The sequence below is a fragment of the Mastacembelus armatus genome, chromosome 22 (genome assembly GCF_900324485.2).
Source record: "Mastacembelus armatus chromosome 22, fMasArm1.2, whole genome shotgun sequence".
In the NCBI taxonomy this organism is placed as follows: domain Eukaryota; kingdom Metazoa; phylum Chordata; class Actinopteri; order Synbranchiformes; family Mastacembelidae; genus Mastacembelus; species Mastacembelus armatus.
Window position 1 is genome coordinate 5163601 of NC_046654.1, and position 18150 is coordinate 5181750.

Below are 18150 nucleotides of genomic sequence, written 5' to 3' on the forward strand. Positions count from 1 at the left end.
ATACACAGCTTACCAATTTGGTGTAAATTTGCATGAAAACCGCCTATACAGTTATTTGGAAAACACAAGTCAAAACTGTTATTGAAAATAAAATTCTTTATACTTCTCATTTATCAGTTGCATGGACACTGAACGGTATCACAGCCCCAGACACACACAATCAGAGATACAAAGTCAAATTGTATTTATTTAGCCCCAAATCACACATTTGCCTCAAAGGACTGTAGAGGATATGACACCACCTGCAGGAATATACTTTTAGAGCAACATGTGTTTCATATGAAATGTTTTTTTATATGTACATATGTACATATGTAATGTACATATGAAAAAAAGTATTTTCCAACCTTTGTACTAAGGAATCGGAATCTCACGTAGGTGAGAGCAATGTGATAATCGATAATATGGTTTGGGTTGAAGGCCGTAGATACAGCTCTTTCACTCAGCACACGTGTTTGGGGAACGTCACTCGCAATACGTGCATACGTAGTGCTGGCCCCGCCCCCTCGCCTTAGTCCTGCAGCCGCACGGCGCCTGGCCAGAATGGCGGCTCTTTTGGAATCTCTTCTGTTGAAGAAAGTGGATAATAACACGGTCTTGGATTGGCTAAAGAATGCTCAGGTGGGTCTGAATTCAATAAAACCCATATGAGAGCAAAATTTGTTATGCTGTTGTATTTGTATGGCGTATGAGATGAGATGACAGTGCTCACAAGTGATTGTAAACAAAACTTTTAGCTGGCGCGCTAGCAAGCTAATAATTTAGCCCGGATGAGATGGACCAGACGAGACGCTACGTTGTCAACTTTCCGAACAGTCAGAAGAATATTTGTCCTTAAAAAAGATCGTAGCCTAGCATAGCCGCTTGCTACTGAAATTACTGGTACTATCAAGAGGTCTGTGAAGTTTAGCAGGTGGTAGCCAGCTCATTGTTGGCTAGGTTAACTGGCTAGTTTCTGCAGAAATGTTTTTAAGCTGTCCAAAAATTCGTTTGTTGACCTAGTTGCTCCCTTCCTTGGCTTTGGTTTCATCATGGTGTAAATGTCTTTGATCATCTGAGCTGTAGCAAATTTATAAACGCTGCAGCTGTCACAGTTTTTTCCTATGCTTACGTGTTTTCAACAGGAGGGTGAGAAACTGTCATTCAGTGAGTCTGAGGTGTCAATTCACAAGCAAGAATTTGTCCCGTTTCTTTTGAACTTCCTGAGAGAGCAGAGCAGTCAAGCACTAACCCATGGCCCTGCCACCCCAGCCAAAACTCCCAGTCGTTCCAGGACAGCTAAACAGACACAAGACTTCACTGACAGGAGGGGTAGCAGGTCTGTTGCTGGTGGAGCAGCTGGATCTAGGAGTGCCAGCCGGGTTCAGCTGTTTTCTCCAGCCACATCTGTTTCACCTGGAAGTGAGTGTGATGCCATTGGTCAGTCAGGGTCCCACTGTTTGAGTGGGGTCAGCGCCTTCAGCAGCCCCTCCTTTACTACAGGATATAGTCCCGCTCCGAGGCCCTCAGGCTCTGAGCGCCGACTTGGCCAGAGGATCAATCTAGGGGAATACCTGGTTACTCCTCCAGACCACCAGCACAGCCCCAGCTTCCTCTCACACAAGGGCCGCAGAAGGAGTGGTGGCGGTAGCCTGGGAGTTGGGGGACAAGGCAGACATGGAGGGGGGCGTGGAGGCCATCACAGTGATGAGAATGGACGGTGGGAGAGTGGGGGGAGGAGGTCCAATAAAGGAGGAGGAGTATGCAGTAGGATAGGTGAGCAGGTTTCACCTCCATCTGTGGGGAAGCTCAACTTCAACAATCTTGAAGATTTTCCTCCTGTTGGGTCATCACTGGTTTCACCTGCGTAAGTTGGCAAAACCCTCTATGAAACAGAATCTTACCTTGATTTGATAATCTCTATCTATTTAATGATCTAATTTCCATTGTTCTCCAGGGCAACCAAACCATCTAGACGAATAAACCCAACACCAGTGAGTTCAGAGCGGCCACACTCCAAACCAAAGACATGCTTCACCTCCACCCCATTCAGTAAACCATCTAGTCCCCTATCAGGGGTAGAGCCACTTGAAGGGTTGATGACAGTGGGCAGTCCTTTAAGCCTGCAGGAAGAGAGGGAACTACTTAAGAAGGAGAAGTAAGACATGCAGAATTATTTTACTTATTCTCAAAAGTTTTACTATACCCTAGAGTAGTGGTAAAAGGGTGACAGAATTATAGATTGTATAGTATATTATAGATTGGTAGTGCATTTATGTATTATACAGGTATTACATGATAAGCAAAATATATTTAGTAGTTACTACTTTACATGACAGCTGTATTTTTTCATAGTTTTCTATATGTCATTAGAGATAGCTGAATTATTTTCGCATTAATATAAGTAACACTGTTTTTTTTTTTCTTTCTTTCTTTCCTTCTTGTAAAGGACAAAGCGTGCCCAGGAGGTTAGCCCTCCTCTGCTGTCTTCTCTGGACCCTTGCACCCCTACAAAGTCGGGGCTCAGGTCGGTTTCTAAAGTTACACCAGACCAGCAAACACCGTGTCCTGAGCCATCCAAGGTCACCTTCTCCTGGGAACTGGCTCTTTTGGCAGAGCTGTATTGTACCTGCATTTCTGGTAAATAACCACAAGGGGACAGTATTACACTAACTAAAGCAACTGGGGGAAAAATAAATAAGATGTGTTTTTATGTTACCTCTTTATAAAATACATTTACAAAACCAGACATAAGTAAAACTTATTATTAAGAATCAGACCTAAGATATATGACAAAAGAGTATATAAATACCAGTTTACAAACAGTCAAACAGTTTTCAAAGTGATTTTTAAGTTGTCTAAAGATAAAGAAATGCACATTTGTGTGTTTTTTATGTCATACAGAAAACCTAGTGCCAAACATTTTCCTGGAGCTGTTCTTTGTGATGCAGTTGCTGACATCTCGATCTCCTCACAACCATGATGATGAAGAGCAGGGAAGTTTGTGCACAGTAAATTCAGGTACTTCAGTAGTTTTTATTTCTTTACATTTACTTCTTTAAACTTTGATAATTTATCAACCTTTTTAACTATTTTCACTACATTTAACTACATTTTCACATTTTCAGATATTCTGGTGAGATGTTACCTGAGACAAGTACACAACTGTGTGTATTTTGCAGTAAAAGTTCTGGAAAATCAATTTCAGTGAGTTTCTTGTGGTTTTCTCAGTTTTCCCTTATTCACTACCAGAAATATCTCAGCTCAGAGTTTTGCCCTAATTAAGTGACATTGCCCCTCTAGTTGATTTCTGAGTTGATTAATAAACCCCTTCTTTTATCATGTGTAAGGTTGGTATCTTATTTAGACAAGTGCACATTGCGTCTGCTGGCAGAGAATGAAAGGGTGGCGTCTTTCTCTCCGGATCTAAGGGCGCTTCTCACTCAAGCCCAGGACCGAAGCACAGCCAAAGTAACACACATTATTTATAGTACAATTTTAAGTGCTGTAATATGTTAGTGTGCTACTGAAACCATGTAAATAGTTAACCCAATGTTTGATGGTGTGTTTAAGACAGTACCAGTTATAAAATATGTATTTTTTTAAATACATTTTTATTTTTGAATATATTTATAGAAGATTAAATTGGGTTAGGATTCTTGTTTTATTGCCTTATCAAACATGTTAACAATCTTCCCTTAAAAATTTCAGACAACCTAAACTGCTGTGCACTATTTATTAGGTTAACATTTTTGTGTTACTTTCTGCTCCAGCTCTCTCCTTCAGTTTCCACTTTAATCCACTCAGTCCCATTCCAGCCTGCTACTGACAACAGGTCCAACTTTGGTAGTGACAAGGCTTTCCACACCTTTAAAAAACAGAGGTATATCTCACTTTATTCTTTTATGAAACTGTTCTCTCTCTACGTGTCTAATAAAACTACTTCATCATCAGTCACACTTTTGCACTTGATGTTTTGTCCCTTTTGTCAGAGATATTTTTTATGAAGTGCTGCGAGAATGGGAGGACTTTCACAAGGAACCTGGGTGGAACTTCGAGACTGCTGTCGGAAGCAGGATAAGGCTAGTGAAATTATTAAAATGTTTTTATCTCATTAATCTATCTGGTCCCCTTTTGGTTAGTGTTTTAAGCCTTCTGTCTCTTTTTTTTTTGTTTTTTTGTTGTTTTTTTAGAGGAATGATGAGTCAATTGACATCAGCAGGAAGCCATTCCCATTTTGCCCGTTTGTTTCTGAAGCAGCTTGTTCAGGTAGAGGGTGGTGTAGCACAAGTAATATTTGTCATGTCCTTTGGACTTTTAGCTGCAAAGAAGCGTTTTTAAACTGAAGCTTGCCATGTTGCTGTTGGCCAAATAAGTTTTCCAACTTGGCATTTTCTGTAGATGTGTAAAGGGCCCCGTGTGAACAGCTCTCCTGGAGACACCCCTGATGACCTGCTAGGCATGCTGGGAGCTGACAGTTTAGGCCGTCTGAAGCGGCTTGAGGAGCGTCTTATTCAGCCTTATGGAGTCATTGGTCCCTGTCCTCCTCCATCCTTCCCTGGCCACCAAGAATTCTTCAGGGACTTTCTGCAAACAGCTAGTTGGTGAGATAAACCATACAAGCAAATACTGCAAATACACAGTATCATTAAATATAAGATAGTATTTATATCTTCTGAGTTTTCCAGTTGTGTAATATTTAAATCAGGATGTCTTTATAAATTGGAAAAATTGCATTGATAATTATTTATGTCCTTTTCATCACAGCAATATATTTTTTTTAAATTTTCAGAAATAGTTTTTCATGTTGCAGTGTTCAAGCCAAATTAGACCTTCTTCTTGAAAGATAAAAGCTTTTTGGATTCATACAGTGGGGATGGGTGGAGGAAGCATTGGGGGCTTTCTTTTGAAAAAAAGATTCCTAACTTCAAGAGTGTGGTTGAAGCACTTCAATACTTCACTTATTTTAACTGTGGAGTCATGTGTTTTAGCTTTGTGGTCGATATGTATTTAACATTTCATGAGAATTGCAGTTCAACGTGACTGGAGAATCATATTCATTAAATTAGCCAATTATAAAACTGGTTACTTGGTATCATGTGGAAATGCTCTTATATTTTAATATGTCCCTCTAATGTGCAACACCAATATTCTCTCTTATCACACTGATGTTCATCGCATTAGATTGTTAAGGTGAAAAACTGTCAAAGTGTAAGAAGCCGTTTTTGAAATCATCAGTCATATGGTATTCTGCCTTCGATACAAGCTTCAACAGAGTGAGCTAGAAACTGCTTTTCACAGAAGCAAAGCAAGCTTTGGAGTGTCATCCAACTATCTCTATTATACAGAATCGGCTGTCTCTCTGTGCTCTAACATGTCTTACATATTGTGCACCAGCTGCCAGCTGAACCAGCACCTGCAGGACAGTCTATGCCAGCAGCTCCTCCAGCTGGATGAGGTGTCCATCCTGAGCCCTCCTCCTTCAATTGGGGAGGGAGAGGAGGAGGGAGATGGGGACATGGAACAGCAGGTATAAAGAGAGATTGAAGTATCAGTGTCATAGATTGCATGTCAGCTTGGATCAAGCTGCTTTTATAACCAGTTAGTTTTAATTCAAGCTTAAGTAGTGGATTTCAGCATGTATAGTACATGAAATTACAAACATTCAGACTAACTGATCATCTGTTCTTATATAACTTTGTTAGGATGAGAAGCAGCGGTTCACCTCGGTTCTGCTCCTTGCTCGTCTTCTGGCTAAGTTTCTGGGATTCATTTCTTTTCTGCCCTACCAAACATCTGAGAGACCATCCAGAGAGATACAAGAGGCAGCTATAACAGTACGAAGCAAGGTAGGAAGAATAATGACTCTACAGTGAGTTCTTCTGGTCTGGTTTCCGTACAGCGGGAAAATGTAATGAAGGATTATTTCTCTAGGTAGGGAGAGAGCAGTTGGACAAATGCAAATGTATATGTGGTTCCAGGTGTTTAATTTCATTATAAATCCTCTTCTTCTCTTGGTGGGTCAGAGTGTCCCTGTGGTGGATGTGTGTGCTGTGCTGAGGAGCAGTATAAGGAGGAGGCGCACCATCCTGACTGTGCCATGGCTTGTGGAGTTCCTCTCCATGCTGGACTTTATTGGCCCCATGCTGCTCTGCTACAGGACTGTGTTAGGCACGCTGCTTCTCCTGTACAGGTTTGTCTTTAGTTTTCTATCCTTCGTATTTACAACTTTAATATTCGTTGATCTCAGATCTGCCATTTTTAACAGAGCCATTGTAACACTTATGATGAACATGACTTTGGATGTGTTATGTCTGCTCTGAGTAGCAAAATCAAAATAGTGTTTTTAAGGCATATTTTACCCACCACATTGTGTTTTGTTATTGTTATTACATCTCAATAGTCTCATTTTGTGTTACATCGGCTGTTAATGTATTTTTGAAGAATTGTAGAAAAATAAATAACCTGATACCTAATACTATTAAAAACTGTAACATTTATCTAAACAACCCCATCCCAACAAGCAATTTCTTCTTTCTTTTTGTTTGTCTTCTTGCCCGACTTGGAAAATTTGGTTAAAAATCAATTTTGCATACTTGTAGGAGAATGCTGCTTAACAAATGTGGAGAGATGTGTTATCTCAACAAGCTATTGATGGTGTCTGTGTTGGGATGGCTTTTCCAGGTGAGGAACGGCTTGTAGATATATATATTTCTTTGTATATTGTGAGTAGTAGAACACAACTGGTATTTAAAAACCTGCAGACTCTTACTTTGTCTCAGAATTATGTTAAATTTATATTACTGTTACATGTAATCAAATTGGTCGTGCTAAACACATGCAGATCCCAGTGATTCCTGAGGACATTTTCTTCACTAATGAGTTCACTGAAGTGGCTAAGTTGGAGGACAGCAACACAAGTGGTGCAGGTCTTGTAAGTAAATATTCATTCTGGTGGGTGCATAAAAGGCCCACTGCTGATTTTTCATTTATACTGTGGTTTATCTTGTTATCTTCAGGACTGCCTTCCCCTGGTGGATCAGCAGCTTCTCTACACATGTTGTCCGTTTCTGGGTGAGTGGATGTTTTTTAGAGGCACATTTATTAAAATATGTATTTTGTTTTATCTATAGAAAAGGTAACAGGCTGTCAGTCCGATACAATAGAAGAGAACGTTTTGAACACATTTGGTCTATATATGCTCACCATAAATGAAGCATTGTGTAGCAGACACTTGTTTAAGTCTCAGGTCGATGCCTTGTTTTTAGGTGAATTTCGTAAGCTCTTAGCTGCCTTTGTCTCGGGAAGCACAGCCAAGAGTGGAGGAATTATCCGCAAGATCACTCCCACTTCCGCTGAGCCCAGGGACATGCCAACAGCCAACAGGTTGCAGCAGAAACTACAGGTGAATGGGATGTAGTATATACAAACCTGTTATGAAATCACTGAATTACAGTACCTGTGGGTTATTATTAAAACCAATCCCTTAAATGTGTCCATTTTTTTCATAAAGGTGGACCTTGAGCAAGCCTTCTTTCACAACCAGCCTCCATCATTGCGTCGCACTGTGGAGTTTGTAGCTGAGCGTGTTGGATCCAATGCCGTCAAGCATATGAAGTGAGTATCACAGAGTGAGGGGGTAATGAGTACTGCACATAGGTAGTCAGAGATTTCTGAATTTCCATGTCACAAATTTCTTGACTTCACTTTGACCAGATTTTCACCAAATTGCAGTTTAGAGTCGAAGATGACTCAGATGTGTGATTTTTTTGGGGGGGATCTTGAACAGGGCTACATTAGTTAGTGAGCTGGTGGAGAAAGGAGAGAAGATGCTGAGAAATGGCCTCGAGTCACCAAACTCAAATCCTTCAAAACTGAATGACTCCATCTGTGCTCAGCTGTGTGATGCAGGATTGGAGGCCTTGGCAAGAGCCACCAGGTACAACAGCCTCTTTTACAAACAACCAATAAAACGGTCTTTGTAAAAATCCATAGATTTATATATTTGAATGATCATTTAATTGTTTCTCTTTGTTTTGAGGTTGTGTGTCGTGTATTACACTGTATTTCACTCTGATAATCTTGTTGTCATGGTGATTTTGTTATCTGCAGGTTTTGCTGTGAAAAGAGTCCTGAAGCCATAAAGATTCTGCTTCCTGATGAGACCTCCCCTGCTGTAAGGCCTGTTAAAACCACTATGCAAAAATATTATTATTATTATTAATAATATTATTATATTAGCTCATGTTAAAAATGGTAAAACTTTTAATAGAGTTTTTACCCCATTTTGTCATGGAGTCTTTTCTTTACAAAATCTATAATTGCAGATTTGCAGCAAAGAAAACACACTAGGAACTTGTGTGTGTGTTTTTCCCCATGTTTTAACATACTAAATCACTGCAGGTCCTGACCACATCTGAAAACATCACCAAACGTCTTGCAACAGAAAAAGCCTGCAGCTGGCTCTCTGCCAACATTACAGGTAGTGCATTTTTTTGCATTTTTTTCATAAGTGCATGTGATGTACATTTTACTTCGATTCTAGCCATGTTGGAGCACAGGCCAGTATTTTGGTTTTCTTTTCTATTTCTTTAGAGTAGAAAATAAAAGCTGGGTTTTCTTAAAAATTATTCAGTTGTAGACTCAAAGTAAAGAAGACTCTTTAACTAAGATGTTCTTTATGCTTTCTCAATGCAAGCACTCATAAGGCGAGAATGGAAGAGCAGGTATGATCGTGTGATGAAGGCTCTTGGTAGCCCAGTGGCTTCCGACTCTGGGGATGTGGAACGGGCTGTGGTTGAGTTGGTCACCCAGGAGCAATCATCTACTCCCAAGAGAAAACAGGGAGCTGAGAAAGTGATGTCCTGCCCTCCACATTGCACCCACAGTGCTTTACTGCCCTCAGAAATTCTCATTGAGATCAAGGTATACTTGTTTTACTACATTTGACCATTTTAGTAATGTGTGGGGCAGTTGTGATTTTTATTTTGCAGATGAAATCTCTTTAAATGCTACAACACATGGATTTTTCCTGTGCAAGAAGAAACCATGTGGTTGTACCTTATTTTTTATTTAGTATTGGTGTTAGAATTTCTTGCAGGTTAGTTTTATGTCACTGGTTTGCTTGAAGCAAATGTTGGAAAGGAAGAAATTCTGATATTTTTCTTGGATTTATATTTTTTTTAATACAGGAGTTGCTGAGCATTGCAGTAGGACCCAGGGATGATGGAGAGATGCCAACTGGCTCCCAGCTCCAAACACTGCTACAGAGAGTGGGAGACACATTGGCCTGCAGAAAGGTACATGAGACGTACTGCAAGTGCAACAAAACAATACTGCATTTACTGATTTTTGCCAGTATTTATCTCATGGTGTTCTTATCTCCTCACTTAGTTTTCAACAGTGGTATCAGAGCAGATGCTACTGAACTCTACTGTCCTACTAGCCTGTAAACTCGGTAAGAGGCTCCAGGCTTTTAATAACAAACTCTTAATTACAGGAAAGCAACCTTCATATATTAGATTTTAGGTGTTTAACTGTAAACTGATGAAGACTTGAGTGTCTATTGTGTGTATTTGTTCAGTGTCTGCAGAGCTACCAGTGCTCTCTTCGTCAGGGTGCAGTGGAGGTGGTGAGGTTGTGGTTTCTGGTTCTGGGTCAGAGCCTCCTGTCAGAGTGCTGCTGGAGCAGCTTATTGAGCTATGGGAGAGAGACTGCTGCTCCTCCGCTCCCCTCCACCTGCTCTTCACCCCACTCACTGTCAATGCTGTGCTAAATGCAAGTGACACTGAGGTACTTAAGCTAGTACTGCCATGATTGATTGGGAAGTATTAATGATGCTACTAGAACTACCTCATCTTGTTTAAAGATGTTGTCCTGCATGTGCATACATAGGTGTGCCAGATGGCAAACCTTTAAAACCGCAAAATACTTAAATAATTAGATATTTTTTGTGTACAAAATACAATAATATGAACCTGAACGTTTTTGCAAAGATATTTAGCTCTCTCCAGAAAGTCATTTGAAATATGGTATGTTTACACAAAATTATTATTATTATTTTTTTAGGGGAACAACTACCTATTCCTTGTTAGAAACCTGGTTGACAGAGGACTCCTGGGTGAGGAAGAGGTCAAATCTTACTGGAAGAAACTAACAAACTTGGCCTTGCTAGCGGTGAGGATTCACTGCGTTTATGATCATGCAATACTTATTAATATTGAATTTTATTCATTATTTAACCTCTTTAACTCTTTTCTTCTCTTTGCCATTTAATTTGTTCTCCTGTTTCTTTCTCATTTTCAGGAGCTGATAGAGAAGTTTCAGATGCAGTCACAGAGCATAAGGCCCTCCTCACCTTTGTCTGGGTTACCAAGTCGTATAGACATGCTGCAGGTGTCACCTCAGACAGTAGAGGGTGCTACATGACCACAACAGGAATATTGCTCAAATAGCTCACAGCTTCTTTTGTGTCCTCACAATGTTTTTTATGGGCGTGACAGTGTGTGGATCGTTTTTGTTAATGTTAGTCAGTTAATGATTCTACAAGGCTCATCAAAGATGTTCCTATGCACAAACTTTGCAACCTTCACCTGGTTGTTCTTCACCTGTGAAGTTATTGCAGTATTGCTCTTTCGCTAAGGTGCCTATGATAACTATAAAGTGTCCATGGAGAAATACTAGTAGATCAAACATTTCAAACAGCAGATTTCTGATTATTAGCAAAGGCTGACGAAAGGTTAGCCTGAAGATGTCCGTTTTTAGGTTTTGCAGCCAAGAATGCAGACTGATAACTTTGTTGACAGCTACAATGTACAACAAATTCTCATACATGAAATACAACCAGACAAGCCACAAGTTGAGTTTCGAAAAATGAACTGAGATATGTAGTCTTGTTAGTTTTTAGCTCCACCAGAGAATATACATGTCCTTACTTCAGTATAGCACTTTTGCACATTGCCTTTGACCACCACTACTAGTGAAATGCATGTTTATTTCATGAATGCAAGATTGCATTTGTGAGTGATTTGTTCATGTTGAACAAAGACTGAATCCCCTGTGGCTTTTAAATTTAGATATTTTTTATGTTGCTAAAACAAAAAATATAATAAAGATGTATTCTGTTTTGTTTATTATGTACTCATGTAACTGAAAAATCATTGCCTCAGGATAAAACTCAAGATCTGATATCAGTAAAGAGATGCAAAATCTACAGAAACTCATTTCCATTGGTGAGGTTAGTGATGGTAAAATACAAATACTTCATGTGAGACGTTTGGCATAAGTAGAAAAACTTCAACATAGTCAACATTTTTAAATCATAATTCTGATTTAATACAAATCGAGGCTACTTTTTTCTCTCAGTATTTTCCCAGTAGGCCAACATTTTGGATTAACTTCTCTTCCAAGCAAATCAGAAAATTATTAGTCAGTGTATAAATACAATCCCCAGTTTGGGACCTGGGGGTTTTAAATAATAACAGACATGCAAAAAAAGATTTGAATGTGGTGAGTAGGAGTGGTATGCAGCTGCGCTTCTCCTCCCTCTGTCCTGCAGGAAGTTTCACTTGTGCCGAGACTTTCGGGGGAGACGGGGCGGGCAGGTTGGACCCGGTACAATGACTTGAACAGGGGGGCACGGCAGGACGGTTTCCACCAGCTTTTATCTGGATAATATGCAAGAAGACACGGTGTGCTCTCATGGGAACCGTTATCATACACCAGCTCCGAGTTAGCCAGCTGCTGATTTGTGCGTAAAATCTTCGTAAGGCATCATGGCAAACGTCAAAGTTGCCATTCGAGTCCGTCCTCTCAACGCAAAGTAAGTTTAACGTTAGCTTACTTTAAGTTACTCTGCTAGCTAATATAACGCCAATTTAAAGCTCGTATTAAACCAACATTAATAGCGCTAACTTCTTTATTACAGCTTCCTTTATCTCTCACACGTGTGAATGATTTCTGCCAGTGTTGTGACTGGTTAATGGTCCAAACATACAAAACATGCTTCTCATGTTGCTGTTTGTTTTAGCGTCGTTGTCCACCTAACAGAAACGTTAAGCTAGCAGGATAGCTAAGTTAGCTACAACTTTGTGCCCATAAGTTAGAGAAAAGTCCTGCACATGGTGGATAATGACAACTGTCAGCAGAGCGCGTAAAAGTAATGTGCGAAAAAGTGCAGCGAGATTAGATCTGAAGTGTTGTGTTGATTGTAGGCGCTTAGTTTTACTACAACAGTAGTAATGTTTTGTAATGAGAAGTGAGTTTTTATTGCTGTGTATGAGCAGCGTTTGAATAACAAAACATAACACAAGCACCATTTTCCCGAGCCTAAAGTTTAACGACCTGCTCAGTAACCCCAGATATCAACCCACTGATCCACTGACCCTTGTTTTTCTCCATGAATAGCTTTAAAGATGACTCGTTAGTACAACAAAAAAATAATCCACCACCTTTTTTGATTTTTTTGTCATTTGCTGATTTGTGCTTCACTGTATCTGCTGGTTTTTGTGCTCTCGTATGACAGGTAATTAAATATTTTTAGACTTTTTGGTCAGACAAAGGAGAAATTTGAACATGTTGTCTTTGGTTCTGGATGATAGTTTGTACAGACAAAAAGTTAGTCTTCAAAATAATAGTTGTCTTTAATACTGCCTGACAGTGTTGTATTTGCTTGTTCCAGTTTTGTATTTTCTCTGTAAAATGTTCAACCGGAGACATTTTTTCCATAATTGCACCTTTCCATTAATTGGATATACTGTACATTATCCACATGTATCAAAATTGAGTTTGATAGATTCTATTTGACTGGAAAGTTTGGCATCTTTAGTGGAAATAACATTGGTACTGCTGCTAAGAGTTTAATTTCACAATAACAAATGAAGAAAAGAAAGCAGAATCCACAAATGCTTGACTTACTTATAACTTATTGTTCTCATTATTTAGTCAGAGATGATTACTTAAAAAGTTTCTCCTTAAATTACAGAGCTACGAAATTTGCTGTTGAAATAGCTAAGCAGCACAGAGAGGTTGTAAAGCTGTTTTGTTTCACTGGAGCAACCCTTTACATTAACTGGCAAATTGCTACAACATGTTGAATAAACAGCCTCTGGGGTCTGGAGATTTAGTGCATACTTTTAGTTTTAATGTAGTACACTAAATTACATTGAGCTGATGCAGGGATGCTTGTTGTAAATTCCATTCGAGTACCATAACAAAGCATTATTCGGGCTATGAAGGGATGGACAATGATTCTTTTAACCAGTCTTCCTGGTGTTTTGCATAACAAAAGAATTACTTATACATGATGTTCACTGTCATGCAAATCTGTCCTTCCCAATTTCTGGTTCTGACAATCTTACTGTCCTCTGATCTTTTTTTTTTTTTTTTTTTTTTAAACAATGTGTTTCCTTACTTATGTATTTGAATAAAAGTATGCTGTGTGACAGAGATAACATTAACGCCAGCCTGGCCAGCAACATTCCTGATTTTGTTGGACATGTAAGTGTGTTGTGCTTTATCTATTGTCGTGGACCAATGAGATTCAGTGTCCCACCCTCCTGCGCTGTGAAATTGCTCATCTTAGGTTTCTATGAAAAAACAATATTTATGAGGTTTACTATTTTCTACCCCTAGCCTCCTCTCCTTCATGCTGGTTAGAATTTGAGATTGAAGGTTGGTGGTTTTGGGTTGGGTCACCACTGCTGGGGTTGGCAAAATGAGTCCCACGTGGCGAAGCACCAGGGGAGCCGACGATCAGAACAGTCTCCTCGTGTGCCCCTAACCCACCACAGAGATAGAGCGTTTGTACTACAGGCAGCGTACATCATCATTATCACTCCTGGAGTTCAAAATTCTCTGAGCTCCATGCTGTGATTGCCTCCAATTTCACATGTGTTGCATCAGATGTGTTTGGTCCAGCTGCTGAAGCACACACAGCTGAGCTGACCTTGTTTTACACACATGCACGAATTTCACAGTTGTCCGCTCACAAATTTTGCATACTCTTGATTTTGAGGAAGCAGCCCAAGCTGCCTCACCAGAGGAAGTCTCTAGATAGTGTGAGGATCTGTTTTATATTTGAATCTGAAAGTGGTCAGTGATATTCCCAGCCCTTGCATGGCAATTCCATGGGCTACATGCACACACAGATTCACTGTTATGACTGGCATGTGATTGCCTGCAGTCAAATGGAACTAGACTGAATTTATAGGGACACTCTTAATTATATTGGCAACAGTGAAAGAGGGTTTAAGGCAGTCTGTAGGTGATGATCCAAAATTAAATCTCTGTCAGCTTTGTATTTAGAGTGGGAAGCACTGATCCATACTGATGATGTCTTTTATATCTATTTCTCTTTAGTGCAAATATGTTTTGCCTGATTTCTTTCTCATCCTCCAGATATGGATGTTCAGAGTTGACAGAAGCAAAACCAGTTGATCTCTTCTTGTCTGCAGGGAGAAAGCAGATGGAGGAAGGCTAGCAGTGCAGGTGGAGGACAAAAGCGTGAGGATCCAAAATATTAAGGTCAGTATTTTGTTCCTAAACTATATGAACTGCTGCAGAATATTGCTCCTGTATTTGTGTATCCTCTGATGTGTTTCACTACTTGAATTTAGAGTAGAGACTGTATCAACAGCAACAGGATGTTTACAATTTTGGATCAGCCTTTTCCTGTCTGTCGTCACTGTTATATGTGTTGTGTGCACACATACATGGAATATGAGACCCTGCCTGTGAAGCACATGTAGTCTGACACTCTGCACATAAATCTCAACATGGAATAGCTGTTAGGTTGAAATTTGAACATCTTAATTCTATTCTACAATAAACTATAGTGAATAAAATAAAGTTCTAATATTGTTTTATACTGTATTTGGTTTAAAATGATGTTTTTTTTAGTTTTTTCTTAGTATTTGTTTCAAAAGGTTCTGCACATTTGGAAATAACTATATCAGCTATGAACTCCTATAAGACTTCATCAAGTTACCAACTTGCTGTGCAGACAGTGTTTTGCTGTTTTAGCATTGCAGAACATGTTACACCTGTTTTTCATGAGTTTCATGAGTATTTTGCTTGAACAAGCACAATCCTCCTTGAAGATCATATCAAAATCTTCAGTGTTTACAAATGATGCAAATGTATAAAAAGATTAAACTAATTTCAAACTGTACATTGAGCTGCAACTTAGTCATGTGTAAATGACATACATGTAGAAATGCCCATTTTGTTTACATTTGGACTTTTTTAGCAGACATATAGAAAAAAGTTGGGTGGGGACAGAGAGAATTTGTTACAAATGATGTGATGGAGACAAACCACATATGGCTTCCATCTGTCATGGCTAAGCAACAAGACTTTAAGACCCTTTTAGATCTCATGGGAATAATTATTTATGGAAAGTGGGACAGTTTTGGAAGATCCAAGACAGGAAGAGGAAGAGTGTTTTAAAAATGTAACGCTTACAAAGTGCTTGTGCAACCTCTATTGTGCCAGTAAACTAAATTAAAAAGCGTGAAGTGAGTAAAAGATAAAGGGTTATCTTTTATCAGAGCTTACAGATCTGTTGGCTAGAAGATTTGCCTGTGGCTGGTGTTGCCTTTAGCTAATCCCTCACACTATAAGGCCATTGTTGAATTTAATAAAAGTGCTGAGCAGTTAAACAAGCACTCTTTTAGATGAGGCAATTGCTGATTAATACCTAATGTTGTCTAATACTGCAGGCGGTGAAAGGAAATATTTTAATGATGAAAAAGTGTAATCATCATCGTTCATATAGCGTACTATAACTATAGGTAGCTGACCTAGTAGTAAGGCATTTACATCTCAGCAGCCCAGATGTTGCTGTTTTTGCAACTGACGCTAAACTCACAAAATGTAGCCCACGATACCTTATGGGCAGCACGATGGCTTGGTGGTTAGCACAGTTGCCTCACAGAAAGAAGGTTCCTGGTTTGAAACCTGTCAGGGGCCTTTCTTTGTGGAGTTTGCATGCTCTCCCTGTGCTTGCATGGGTTTTCTCTGGATACTCCAGTTTCCTCCCACAGTCCAAAAACATATATGTGAGGTTGGTGACTCTAAATTGCCCATAGGAGTGAGTGTGAGTGGTTGTTCATCTATATGTGGCTCTGTGATGGACTGGTGACCTGTCCAGGGTGTACCCCTGCCTTTCGCCCAAAGGGCTGAGATAGGCTCTAGCAGATCCCTGTGACTCTACAATAGGAATAAGCGAGGTAAAGATGATGGATGGATGATACCATATATACAATCAAAGTTAGGTATTCTATATACAATAGATCAACCACAGGTGCCAGTTTCTCTACTTAATTTTACCTCAGTAGACCAAGATTCTCTGCAGAAGAAATACATGGTCTAAAACCTGGTCAGGGCATTTGGTCAGTTACATACAAACACCAGCAATTACAAACTTATGTAATTATTTCCTCTGTAATAAATAGGTAAAGATAAAGTAGTTGAAGAGATTTTAAAAATTTACTCCCAAAATTAATCCTGGAATACACAGAACTCAAATATTCTGAAGACTGAATGCAGTGATTTAGAAGAAACGCTTAGATGCTGTAGCTGTTATGCCTAGACAAGACCAAATGCTGCTGTTTCTCCTTCCTCAGCTAAGGATTCTCTCACAGTAAGCAGAAATTTGTTTTGTGTTAATGCAGTGAGGTGAATAAAGGACATGAAGAGGAGTGAGTGCACTGTTAATGAATGGAAACAGCTTGTTTGCAATTCCACACCATAGCAGTCCCATTAACAACAGATCCTATTTCTTTTTACTTCAGTTATCACTAATTGCATGCATGTTTTCTGTCTGTAAGCACTGTACTACTCCTATTAACTGTTAATAAATAACTGTACAACAAATTTGTCTCTATGTTCCTAGTCCATTAAGTAACAATATTACTGACCTTGTGGTTGTTTGATAAGCATTCAGGTCAAATAAGTAATTAAAAGAAGTAATAATAATCTTCCTTATACCCTTGTTTCCTCTTCAAAGCTGGATGGACGTGCTGATGGGGTCGTTGATTCCAGGGAGAAGCTTCTGGAGTTTTGTTTTGACTATTGCTACTGGTCGGTGGACCCAGCAGACCCTCATTATGCCTCTCAGGAGGAGGTAATTACATTACTCTTTAAACGATTGTCTTTACATGAATTGTAAAATCCAACAATTAATATTACTCAAAATAAGATATTATTTCAGTTTAGTTGAACTAACTATTATTACTATTATTTCACCTGACTACTACATATAGTCCTATAATATCCCAATAAATGCACTGTCGCATTTCCTTAAATGGCTGATGGGACCCCTGCATGTCATGTCACAACTTCAGAGTCAGTATTCAGCCAGTCTCTGCTTTTCTATGAAGCTGCTACTGTGGTTCAACCATGTGTTTACCTTTAGCAAAATGAATAGTGCTTTGACAGTTTCTCTTTCAGATACGCACAGTGTAAATGAGAGTGGAGTCAGATTTAGGAACCTGTACAAAGAGGTTTCATTTGGGGAAAGACTAATCACCATATTTGTTTGGTATAATAGCTGTTTTTTAAAGGTTGTCCTGAATATGCCATTATTTTTCACATTATCTGTAATATAAGGTGACATTTGTCAACAGTTTGCCCTTTGTAGTAGATGAATATTTGTGCCATTGTAAGTTTAGTAGGATCTGGTTTGACATGTATTCATTTGTGCTGCACTAAGCTTTTTGTTTCTGTGTCCTGCTATATGCCATGCTGTGGTTGGAGAATGTGCATGTCGAGCCAGGCTTTGGGCGCAGGTTGACACTGGGCAAACACAGCCCAACAAACACACTAAAGAGCCCAGAGGAAACGTCGTCCTTGTAGACAAACCACAACAAGACATGGGTGTGTTGTGTTGAATGTTCTTACACAGATGGTCACTCACGGGATATGATATCAGCTCCATCTGCTACCCAGAAGTCTTTTTGCCTGAGACGTGGTATGGCCAGAGTTAGCTCGCGTTTCATGTGCTGACTGTGATTGGGCGATTAGATATCTTTGTGTTGCTTTGATTGGAGGGTGTTGCTGGAACCTGAGAGGGGCTCTAGAGCAAGAGGAAATGGTTGCTGATTCCATTACAGGAAATATCTCCAAATCTATTCATATATAGTTCTTTCTTTACATAGTTTGTCAAGTTAA

At 39.4% G+C, this 18150-nt stretch overlaps 2 protein-coding genes across 5 annotated transcripts in view; both read left to right on the forward strand.

Annotated features, from left to right (window-relative positions):
- The first annotated feature begins 508 nt into the window (after nt 1-508).
- cdan1 (codanin 1) lies at nt 509-11116 on the forward strand. Its single transcript, XM_026309297.1, has 28 exons — nt 509-621; nt 1125-1846; nt 1937-2137; nt 2429-2619; nt 2884-3000; nt 3108-3186; nt 3330-3450; nt 3753-3862; nt 3972-4061; nt 4173-4248; nt 4381-4583; nt 5377-5509; nt 5685-5828; nt 6006-6172; nt 6582-6663; nt 6824-6913; nt 6999-7053; nt 7248-7384; nt 7493-7596; nt 7769-7918; nt 8092-8155; nt 8383-8461; nt 8678-8904; nt 9171-9278; nt 9373-9436; nt 9563-9771; nt 10048-10155; nt 10285-11116. The coding sequence occupies exons 1-28, from the start codon at nt 544-546 to the stop codon at nt 10405-10407; spliced, it is 4032 nt and encodes a 1343-aa protein (XP_026165082.1). The 5' UTR covers nt 509-543; the 3' UTR covers nt 10408-11116.
- A 409-nt stretch (nt 11117-11525) lies between these two features.
- The window catches only part of stard9 (StAR-related lipid transfer (START) domain containing 9), a 36213-nt gene continuing 29588 nt past the window's right edge, over nt 11526-18150 (forward strand). For all 4 annotated transcript variants that reach the window (XR_003295002.2, XM_026296522.2, XM_026296702.2 and 1 more), the window contains exons 1-3: nt 11526-11800; nt 14433-14502; nt 16988-17104. Coding sequence is in view for 3 of the 4 variants with exons in the window: in XM_026296522.2 (XP_026152307.1) it covers nt 11754-11800; nt 14433-14502; nt 16988-17104 (234 nt within the window). In the remaining variant the exon portion in view is untranslated. The remainder of the gene's footprint in view (nt 11801-14432; nt 14503-16987; nt 17105-18150) is intronic.

Coding starts and splice junctions, on each gene's coding strand:
- cdan1 (XM_026309297.1), top strand. CDS start 544: ATGGCGGCTCTTTTGGAATCTCTTCTGTTGAAGAAAGTGGATAATAAC. Junction 3,001..3,107: donor TTTGTGCACAGTAAATTCAG/GTACTTCAGTAG, acceptor TCACATTTTCAG/ATATTCTGGTGAGATGTTAC. Junction 4,062..4,172: donor GCTGTCGGAAGCAGGATAAG/GCTAGTGAAATT, acceptor TTGTTTTTTTAG/AGGAATGATGAGTCAATTGA.